At 37.6% G+C, this 11,764-nt stretch overlaps 1 protein-coding gene across 1 annotated transcript in view; it reads left to right on the forward strand.

Annotated features, from left to right (window-relative positions):
- ralgapa2 (Ral GTPase activating protein catalytic subunit alpha 2) overlaps positions 1-11,764 on the forward strand; it is a 190,668-nt gene that overhangs the window by 92,636 nt on the left and 86,268 nt on the right. Inside the window, 6 exon segments of the mRNA XM_016511733.1 lie at positions 1,697-1,870; positions 1,949-2,083; positions 3,901-3,913; positions 5,972-6,145; positions 10,297-10,440; positions 11,054-11,164. Coding sequence (XP_016367219.1) covers positions 1,697-1,870; positions 1,949-2,083; positions 3,901-3,913; positions 5,972-6,145; positions 10,297-10,440; positions 11,054-11,164 — 751 coding nt within the window.

Consider the following 11,764-nt stretch of genomic DNA (forward strand, 5'->3'; position numbering starts at 1 on the left):
AGGAGAGTGACAGCTTTTAATAATTATTAAAGGAGTTTGCAAATGTGATATTGATTTAATACAACAGTTCAATAAACATGTACTGCCTGATTTTGCTCTATTTCATCAACGAAAATAGTTCCAAATAAAGTAACAGCTCAGTCGTTGCGCATCTCTAAAAGCAAACACAGCGGTGTTTCATTCATGAATGAAAGTGCGTTTTTGAACGAATCTAGTGAGTCAGTGATTCATGATTACCCATTCATAAAGACAGTCACTTGCTTCATTCCTGAATGATTCAGCCGTTCAAACGAATCAATTGAATGAATTCTTCAGTGATAAAATCAGTGACTTGCCGCCACCTGCTGGAAGATTTAGTTTAATTTTAACGTATAATTTCAGTTATTTAAATCATTTAATATTTCTGTATTCAAAATGTTATATTTAAAACAATAATCTCCAAATGAATTTATGAATTTAATTGCACTCATGCCACCTCTGAGCCTCATTAAACGTCTGAAAATGTACCTACAAGCCACTTTTGTGTTCTTCTGTGCCACCTCTGTAGTGCAAATAATTGTTTTATTAATACTAATTTCATGATTGGTAACTTATTTGTCTTATTCTACTTCTTATTATATTGTTTTAAATATACATTTTAAAAAGCGTATAAACATACATTTTTGAATTTGACAGATGATGCCATTAAAAAGGTAAAAAGAAAATACCCCTGCAAGTCACTTTAAGGAGTCAAATGTCACCTTTTGATACAATTTTTTATCAGAATTATTGATCAGAAGGTTCTCCTAAATGTTTTAAATTAGGAGGACAAGCGCTCCTAAAAAGAAAAGTAAGCATAGAGCCATGTGTAACAGTATATAAGATTTGTGCATGAGGTCTTAAAGAGACAACAGCCTAAATAAACCTTCTGCTGTCTTTCATTATACAGTGAAGACTATCAGTGTTATTTTACAGTTGAATAGTTTATAGTTAGACCTAACTGAAAAAATTAAAGTACTGTTAATTTAATTTGTATCTTGTTATTGTTTTTGTTTGTGCTATTGATTGTAATTAATTTATTTGATCTTGTTTTATTATTTTACTATTTATTTGTCTTTTTTATTTAAAATAAATTCAATTCTGAGTGCACGTGATTCTTGGGTGGGGAGGGGACGTGGTCCATGGGAAATAGTCCTGCCACCACCACAGCTGGAAAAAAATCCTAGAGGAAACACTGCATGCATTTAATAAAATTAGAAAAATGCATTTACAAAGGTAAAAAGAAAATGCCCCTGTAAATAACTTCAAATAAGTCAAATGTCACCTCGTATTAGGAAGGCAAATTTTTGGTCAGAATTTATTTATTACTGATTAGAAGGTGCTCCTAAATTTTTTTAATTAGGACAAGTGCTCCTAATTACAAGAAAAAAACTGCTCTTAAACTGGGTGTGTGACAGGTTTGGTTGTGGAAGCATTTTCAGTCAAAATATATATTTTTTCTTTTGCTTTAACCCCTGCATTAAGCCAAGTGAAAAATTCAGAGTAGAAAGTTTTTTTTTTTTTTTTTTGGAAACAATATGTATAACTGTTGTTTTACATTTTACAATATGTTATAAGAGGACCCTTGGTATCAAACAGTTCAAAAGTCCCTGTTATAGAAGATGAGACTTGTAAAAACTGTGTGAGTGTGTATAATTTGTTCTTTATCGTTACTTAGGCTTTCCTTCTGCCGGCCTGTGAAGCTTCAGTCACTCGCAAGGTGATCAAAGTATATAGGAAGTGGATTCTGCAGGAAAAACCTAATTTCATGGCTGAGCCTGAGACAACAAGCCAGGAGGAAGATGGAGAGGAAGAGCACCTCATCTCTGAGACGGACACTGCACACGTGCAGGTACGCTCATACACAAAATACTGTTTATGCTGATTCATTAAGTTATTTCCACTCACCTGCTCTGTATCAACCCGTCAGGTCTTGGAGACTCATGGACACAAACGATCGTCCAGTTGGGGGCGCACTTACTCCTTCAGCAGTGCCATCAGCAGAGGCTGTATGACTGAAGAACAGAATCAGGACATGAAGGCTGGCATCCAGCCCACCCTGCAGGTGCTCTCACACACACACACACACTCATGTTTGTTTCTGTGAATTGTTGGGACTTTCCATAGACTTCTATTACTTTTATACTGACCAAACGATATTTTCTATCCCCTAACCCTAAACCTACCCCTTACAGAAAACCTGTTTGCATTGTTACACTTTCAGATAAACATAATTTTATATTTTTAAAATGTTTTTACCTCGTGGGGACATTTGGTCCTCACAATGTAGCATAAACAAGTACACACACACCCTCTCATCTCAGCTTAACATGAAACGGTAATATTATCACAATTTAAAGGAAATGTTTTATATTTGAATATATTTCAGATCCTTCTGAAATCATTCTAATATGCATTGATTCTAATATGATTTGTTGTTATTATTATCTATGTTGAAAATGATTGTGCTGCTTTATATATTTATTTTTTTTGGAAACCGTGATACCATTCAAATGTTTGGAGCAAGTAAAAATAATAATAATAATAATAATAATAATAATAATAATTGTATTCAGCATAGACATAATAAACAGATAAATAATAAAAGTATAACTTATAAGACATTAACAGTGATACAATTTTTGTAATTATTTCAAATAGATGCTTTTTTAAACTTTAAAAAATAAGGAAAGGAAGAAAGAAAAGCAAAATTTCGTATCTATTTAAAGTCCCCCTGTAGTCAAAGATGGTATCCCTTAAAACACATCTTTGATCATTAAAATTACATATTTAAATGTTTTTTTCTTCTGAAAATAATTTTCTCATGCCTTAAAATAGCTTGAATGTAATTCTACACCCTTGCCTCATTTACTATGCACAGATCTATGAATACGCAAATTAGCCCCGCCTCCACTCAGTCATACCAGCCAAGGCCTCCTGATCCATGGATAATGACTGATAAAACTATGTTTTTACTAGCGGACAACTACAGCGGACACTGTAACAGTCGTTAAAGTTACTTACTTGACGATGTTGTGTCCTCAAAATGCCTTGAAGACAAGATGCAGCCAAGTTTGTGATTCTTAATTCGCGCGCGCTATTATTCAAGTTAGCGGTTCTAAATTCACGTTAAACCACAGCTTCATGGATGTTTTGTGCTGGTAATCCTATATTTTGCATGCAATCTCTATGCTATGATCTTTATGCGCGCCGCATTTGTATAAATGGAGAGAGGGATATGCTAATGATAGGAATCTATCCCTTGACGTGATTGGTTATTGAATTTTGTGACATGGCAAACCGAGGGCTGTTTCAAACCACGTTTCTGGGACTGTCATTGGGAAACTACAGTTTTAAGGAGAAAATACTCAGCAATGGTGTTGATTAATGGATTGGCGCACGGTTTGTCTAAAAGCAAATTAAAAACACCACATAGACAAATAAACAACATAAGATTTTCACTACAGGGGGACTTTAAGTTTCACAGTCAAAAAATCCTTCAGAGGTTGTTTTTGATGTTTTGGATTTTAATTATTACACTGTTGCAGCTCTGAAAAGAATTGTGAGTTTACCCTCACAAAGATTTGAGAAAAAGTAATAAGAAAAGGCAAAGCAAGTACAAATAGCAATAAATGCTACTTAAATTTAGTACAATGTTAGATAATATTTATAGTAACTTGTATTTATTTGCACATTTGTGTACAGTCAGTACAAGTAGTCATGACCAAAAAAAAAAAGAAATTGTGTTGTGCTGCTTGAACAAAAAATATGTGGGTCAAACTGACCCCCAACAAATGGAAAACAACAACAACAACAATAAAAGATGGGAATTATTACATTTCTCACATATTTTTAGTCTTTAACAAGCTACAATAGCTATAGGTATATACAGTGGGTACGGAAAGTATTCAGACCCCCTTAAATTTTTCACTCTTTGTTATATTGCAGCCATTTGCTAAAATCATTTAAGTTAATTTTTTTTCCTCATTAATGTACACACAGCACCCCATATTGACAGAAAAACACAGAATTGTTGACATCTTTGCAGATTTATTAAAAAAGAAAAACTGAAAAATGCTCAGTATTTAGTAGAAGCACCCATTTGATCTAATACAGCCATGAGTCTTTTTGGGAAAAATGCAACAAGTTTTTCACACCTGGAATTGGGGATCCTCTGCCATTCCTCCTTGCAAATCCTCTCCAGTTCTGTCAGGTTGGACGGTAAACGTTGGTGGACAGCCATTTTTAGGTCTCTCCAGAGATGCTCAATTGGGTTTAAGTCAGGGATCTGGCTGGGCCATTCAAGAACAGTCACAGAGTTGTTGTGAAGCCACTCCTTCGTTATTTTAGCTGTGTGCTTAGGGTCATTGTCTTGTTGGAAGGTAAACCTTAGTTCCAGTCTGAGGTCCTGAGCACTCTGGAGAAGGTTTTCGCCCAGGATATCCCTGTACTTGGCCGCATTCATCTTTCCCTCGATTGCAACCAGTCGTCCTGTCCCTGCAGCTGAAAAACACCCCCACAGCATGATGCTGCCACCACCATGCTTCACTGTTGGGACTGTATTGGACAGGTGCCTGGTTTTCTCCACACATACCGCTTAGAATTAAGGCCAAAAAGTTCTATCTTGGTCTCATCAGACCAGAGAATCTTATTTCTCACCATCTTGGAGTCCTTCAGGTGTTTTTTTAGCAAACTCCATGCGGGCTTTCATGTGTCTTGAACTGAGGAGAGGCTTCCGTCGGGCCACTCTGCCATAAAGCCCCGACTGGTGGAGGGCTGCAGTGATGGTTGACTTTCTACAACTTTCTCCCATCTCCCGACTGCATCTCTGGAGCTCAGCCACAGTGATCTTTGGGTTCTTCTTTACCTCTCTCACCAAGGCTCTTCTCCCCCGATAGCTCAGTTTGGCCGGACGGCCAGCTCTAGGAAGGGTTCTGGTCATCCCAAACGTCTTCCATTTAAGGATTATGGAGGCCACCGTGCTCTTAGGAACCTTAAGTGCAGCAGAAATTTTTCTGTAACCTTGGCCAGATCTGTGCCTTGCCACAATTCTGTCTCTGAGCTCTTCAGGCAATTCCTTTGACCTCATGATTCTCATTTGCTCTGACATGCACTGTGAGCTGTAAGGTCTTATATAGACAGGTGTGTGGCTTTCCTAATCAAGTCCAATCAGTATAATCAAACACAGCTGGACTCAAATGAAGGTGTAGAACCATCTCAAGGATGATCAGAAGACCCCTTTAAATGAAAAATATGCATTAATAATGCTTTAATAGGCAATACATTCTTAAGTGTCTATATAAAGGCTATCAAATTGTCATGTCCTTATTAAAAAAAAATTAGCAGTAAAAATCTGCATCTTAGCTTGATAGAAACTGTACTTCAATTGACCTTGCAACTGAACTGCAGTTAACTCTAAAGAAAATACACCATGGTTTCCACAAAACTATGAAGAGCATAAGAGACTTCTCTCAAAGACATTACCAAATCTTACTGACCACAAACTTTTGAATGAGAGTGTGTAACATGTTAAACCATCTAACATGCTGTGTAGTGTAGTTAATATGATAAAACTACTCTGATACAGTAGCGTGTGTTTGTCGTTTCTTTTCTTTTACACTTTCACAGTACTGAAAGTCATCAAACGCAGCAGACTTTACTTACATGCTTTTATGGTGAAATTGCTACTTTTATTAATTAATCCGAAGTTTATTGACCATAAACAATACACTGTCACTTTCTTCTGGGGAAAACAAGTTCATTTTCATCCCCTAAATCGAATGTCTTGTTCTACTCAGAAATATGTCACATTATGAAGCAAGAAAATGGATTGTGAATGCCATTTTGACATGTTTGCTTTGCATGTAAAGTAACACCCCTGGATATCGGGGGTTTGAATCAGAGACAGTTACAGTAGTAATGGTGTGTGTGTGTGTGTGTGTGTGTGTTTCAGGAGTGATGCAGGACTCCCAGAAGTCTACAGATGCAGCACGGTCGTTCTCCTTGAGCTGGAGGAGCTCTGGAGATCAGGTGGGCACTCAGGAACCCATGAGGTTCCGCAGTGCCACCACCACTGGAGCTCCCGCTGTGGAGAAAGCTCGCAACAACGTCAGGCAGAAAGCTTCAGGTTAGAGTTAATCTGCAGCTCTCATGAACACTCCAGATGAACACAGTCTATCTCAGATGTCTGCAGGGTGCCTTGCTTACAGCTTGCTTTGTTTTATTCACTTAATTCTAAACATATTTGCCTGAAGATGTTTTGTTTTTCCCAGATTGCATTTTATTTTTTATTTTTTCCCCTTATTCTTTTTTTTTTCTGGATTCTGTTTTTTTTTTTTTGTCACAATTCAGTTTTTCTGAATTCTGTTTTAATGGTTGAATAAAATTTTAATAATCAATTAAATTCATAAAACTTCAACAATTGAATAATTTTATTTTGGTCTTGCAAAGTGCTACACAACAGAACGTTAGTGTTAAAATTAAAACATGGAGGAAAAAATGTGATATTCCATAAAAAAAGTTTTAATCATTTTATTAATGCATACTTTTGAGAAGCGTACTGTACAATAGCAATGTATTTCTGTCACAATTTCTTTCAGCTTCCAGCAAAAATTTTCCAAATTCCAAGACATTTTGCATTATGCTGTAAATTCCATTTTTATGACTGCATTCCACAATTCCATCCGTGGGACAGCGTTTGTGGAGACAGAAATTCTTCTGTTGCTGTCATCATGTATAGAACGAGTGGAACTGAATCCATGTGACACTCTCTCTCAAACATGAGTTTGTCTCTTTGTCTCCATGCGCAGAAATATTTCCCTTTTAATCTTTCCTGGTTTGGAGATGATTGTATCTCGTTATGGTGGAGAGCTTGTTGAGTTTGGAGTAGATGCGTTTGAGACTGAAGGATGCCTCTCGCACACGCCGCCCCCAGAAACATCCTCGATTGTGTGTGCGCACATGAAACGATGTGGCTTTAAATTCCCCCCTTTTCTTTTGCCTAATTGGATTTCTCCTACATTGATCTTCAAACAGCCCAGCGTCCTCTCCTCCTCGTTAGGAGAGCCGCCTCATCAAACTGCCTGCCTGTTTTTGATAGTTTCATTAAGAGCGTAATTAATGCTCATTAATATGCATAAATAGGTAACACGGCGAAAGCGATGTAATCTAGAAAGAAAAGGCGGTAATTAAAGCGCGCCGTGGAGGGAATAATAGAGCCCTCCGCTTTCACAGCTTTTCTCCAGACGTGACATGGAGTGGCCAAAAAAACACAATGCTAATGTTTTGTCTTATCAGAGCTGGCAGAGCAAACTTGAAATAATGTGCTTCATATTTCCTTCTCGGGATTGAGTATCAAAGGACGCCATGAGCCAAACGAGAGCGCGTGTGTCCTCTGTTTCAGCTTATTTCTAGTAAAAATACCAATCGGTTGTTGGTGAAAATGCTCTTTACAGAACTAACACTTCCAGAGTTCATTCAGATTGCACTTTGATGTGATGCCTTCATGGAGTCGTGAAACAGAATCTGCATTTTAGTCTGTGTGTTTTTATTGGCGTTCACTGTTCTGTCATGACAACTCTTGGAGGGATTAGCATGGTAATGTACATGACAATGTTAATGTATTTGGTCTTGGCGGAATAGATCTGCTACGCTGCTGCTGCTGCGGCAGAGCAAGTACCGAGACATGCTACTGCCAATACATCCACAACATGCTGCTGTGATCATGTAAGAAATATTGCTGCTGCACATAAAACACATATGAATAACCCCCATATAGCATACATAAATCACCTCGTAGCAGATCTATACAGGTGGAGCTGGGGAAGGGGGAGGGTTTCTGAAGCAAGCTGCAACTGCTAAGGATTGAGCAAGACCTATCGGACTGCGCCATCTAGAGTTTCATGCCAGAACTCTGTATTTACTATTGCTCATACTTTGGCTTAGTCATTTCAACAACCCCTTGACCCTGATTACATAGACATGACTGATATATCAATGGACCATGAAGAGAGGAAAGGTGTGTAGTGTTACTGTAAGCCACCAGACTTACAGGTCACTCGTGTAGAAGATACATTCTATTTTTTTTTTTTATCGCTTGTGTCAGGCTGTCATTCTCAAGCCACCTTTCCTATCTCTGATGAAAGACCGACTGGAAGTCATTAATTTCCAGTGGAGAGTAGTACAGGAGTTGTGTCAAGTTCCGACTATATGCATATTTGGGATTTTCAGATCAGATTTGAGCTTCGTTAGCATTGAAATTTCTTAGGTTTACAGCTGTATGCAACTGCCTGACCAGATGTGACGCAGTCTAATCAGAACTAAGAGCATGAGGTGGGAATTACCGGTGTTTTTGCACTAAAAGGTTTATCTTTAAAGGGGTCATATGATGCTGCTAAAAAGAACATTATTTTGTGTATTTGGTGTAATGAAATGTGTTTATGCGGTTTAAAGTTCAAAAAACACATTATTTTCCACATACTGTACATTATTGTTTCTCCTCTATGCCCCGCCTTTTTGAAACGCGTCGATTTTTACAAAACTAATCGGTCTGAAAAAGCGATGTGTGCTCTGATTGGCCTATTTTTTATGGAATATTGTTTTGTTTACCATAAGTGATTTATCTGTGCACATTATCATTACTATTTTTTAAAGTCATGTGCTCATCTTTAATCAAAATAATAAAATTTTAATTTAAATAATTTTCCTGTGAGCATGGGACAAGAACCTCACCCCTCCAGCAACTTATCACACACAGGATATTGCAGCAATTCGCAAATGACAATGATCCCAATGGACAAAATCAAGTCCCATCCTTGATAATTTTTCTGTTTTTATAAGCCATTTTTCACAATACAGAAAAAAAAGATAATCACAACTTGCATGCTGATTCTAAACAATATTTCTATAAAATTGACTTTTGTGAATAATTAATTATATTTATTTTTTAATTCCTAAATAATAATTTCCATCGATTAGGCATAGAAAAATCTACAGTGTTCTCTTTTTCAGATGTATTGTTTTGTGTGGATATATTCATACGTTCATTATTCATTTTATAATGATGAATCAAAGCAGGGTAATGGCTAAGATAGTGAAAAGGCTGTGCAATATTGTGGTTCCTAATGTTGTCAGCACCCTAGCCATTTTGTTACTCTCATTTGGTTCTTGTATGCATTTGTTTTGGACCTTTTTATGTTTGTGAATCTGAGAAACGCGACTGTAGGCATAATTGTATTTTCCATCATTGATTTGCTTAAATCCCACTTGATTTCAGTTTCAAAGTATTATCTGCATTTCCAAAACATCAATAGACAAAAAAAAAAAAAACACTCAATGACAACCTCTTTTGTGTTACTGCAGGGTTGGGAACAACATGCTGTTCATTTAAAGCTGAAGTGTGTCATTTTTGAGGATTTTAAAATACTGTCTCCTATTCCAGTTCAAAATGCAGAGACATTTCGAAGTAAGCTAATTAATAGGTGCTTTTAAACAAACTAGGGATGTTCATTTCGGTTATTTAACCGATGCTCGTTAACCGATTATTAACCGTTAACCGACAAGATTATTTTAAATTAGATCTGAATTAAATTAGACAGGATAAGTGTCTGTGACCCATTAAAAATACTAACATGTGTTTCCCGGGGATTAATTTTACATCCGAAAAATGCAGCAAACAACAGAACATGGGTTTTTTTTTTTTAAACGCAACTTTTTTATATACGCGTAGCGTATTTTAACCATGCAGCAAACCTTTTTAAATATTTTGATAAATTACTGGGAAAAAAATAATTAATTGACTTTTTAAACCGTTTAACTGATTGTATTAATCGGTCAAAAATTCTTACGGTCGGTTAACGGTTAACCGGTTAAAATGAACATCCCTAAAACAAACCATCAGTCTGAGCAGTGTTGACGTATTTTTGCAGGCTGACCCATAAGCCAGCATCACCCTGGTTCCCTTCACAAAAACCAATAGGATTTTCCATTGGCTTTTGGATTATTGCAGAAAATAAGTTCTGTGACCAACAAAAGGTTTTGTTCTTCAGAATAATCTTTACAAATGAACACAACTTTACGAATTCTGAAGCCTAAATATTGGCTCAGCCAGAGGTGTGAGTTTGCTGGCACAGAAATGACACGCTTCACCTTTAATAAATTGTCTTGCTATTACCACAGCTGTAGAATGCAACTGATCCTTTTCCCCGTCTCTCTCTCTGACTGTCTGTCTGTCTCTATCTCTCTCTCCCCTGCGCTCTCCTTCGCTGCTTCTGTGGGCAGCAAAGCGAAGTCAATCTATCAGCAACTGTGTGCATCTTTGTGAGGCTTTGCCGGCCACTAAGAGTGTGCCCATGCTGCTCCACACTGTCAGCTCTTTCTTACCCGGTATCTCTCACAACTCTCACTGCTCTCACAGACTCTCAGGTAACTTCCTGTTTCCTGTCTCCGGCACGGAACTTTCATTTCCCGTTTTCTATCTTGCCGTCATCTGCTTTCATTTAAGATGTAGTATAGCCAGGAAAAGGCAGATAATCCAGTGTATAAATGCTTTGTTTTTACAAGGATACTTCTATTTCCTTTCATTCCAGACCGCCAGAGGAAGTGCAGAGAGCACTAATGGAAACACTCGCTCGCTTCATTCACGCTCCAAGAACTGAATTAAAGAGTATCTCTAGACGCATGTGGAGCATCTACTTGGAACTTTAGTGTGTTTGTAAGAGCATGCAAACTTTGTAGACAGTCAATGAGATTGAAACCCTCACGAGCCAGATGGAAAGTGTTTAAGTGCACTATATAACTTATTTTACTCGATTCTCTATCATCGTGCAAATTCAGAAGGTGTTTTCCATTAGTGCCCTCAGAACTGCTTGTGGCAAACTTCCACTTAATTATTAAAGCACAGTTTATAATCAGATTTTCAGCATGCATGTTTGCCCTGTTAGTATGAAAATGGCCCATGAATAGAAAGTTTTTCTTGTGAGTTCTGGTAAGCATGGTGATTGAGTCAGGTGTGTGTGTGTGTGTGTTTGTCCACTAGACGTGGAGGAGTGTCAGCTGTCTGAATATGAGATGGGGGATGGAGACAGTCCTCTGCCCCGCAGCAGTAGCACCTCTGACATCACACAGCAGATCAATGACACCTTCCCAGGTACCCACACAATCACACACATTACACTCAGTAATAGACTGATGACTGCAGGGGTGTACAAATAAAGTTTGTTGCTGAATAGTACTTTTGACATACGATACAGTATGTGTTTAATATGATGTAGAATCACATGAATCTCGTCACTTCTTCAGTACTTTCAGAAAAACAAAAAAACAGTGCCAGCAAAATCTCAGGGGACTGATTTTTACAATCTAAAATGACTGAGGGGCCGTTCACACAACAACGTTTTCAGCCAAAAACGGGAAACTTTTTATGTGTTTTGCCTGTTCGTTTACACGACAACGGCGTTTTGGGGACTGAAAACGCATATTTTTGAAAACGGGTTTCAAAGTGCAAGTTTTTGAAAACGCCAACGTTATCGTTTCCCAAAACGGGAATCTTTGAAAATGGTGACGTCATGTGCGTGTGTAGTACGTGTTAGGTATGTAGACATGCGCAGTATGTGTCGATTTTAAAGGCAAGCGCGAACAAACATACACAACAATGGCCGAGTACATGGTACTGTTGTTGCTGCTCAAGAGTTTGCTAACGCTTCTTCAGCAAAGTGTGGATTTACTTCACCAATATTACAACCAACAG

Source organism: Sinocyclocheilus rhinocerous, unplaced genomic scaffold (assembly GCF_001515625.1).
Source record: "Sinocyclocheilus rhinocerous isolate Xijiao unplaced genomic scaffold, SAMN03320098_v1.1 scaffold955, whole genome shotgun sequence".
Taxonomy (NCBI): Eukaryota; Metazoa; Chordata; class Actinopteri; order Cypriniformes; family Cyprinidae; genus Sinocyclocheilus; species Sinocyclocheilus rhinocerous.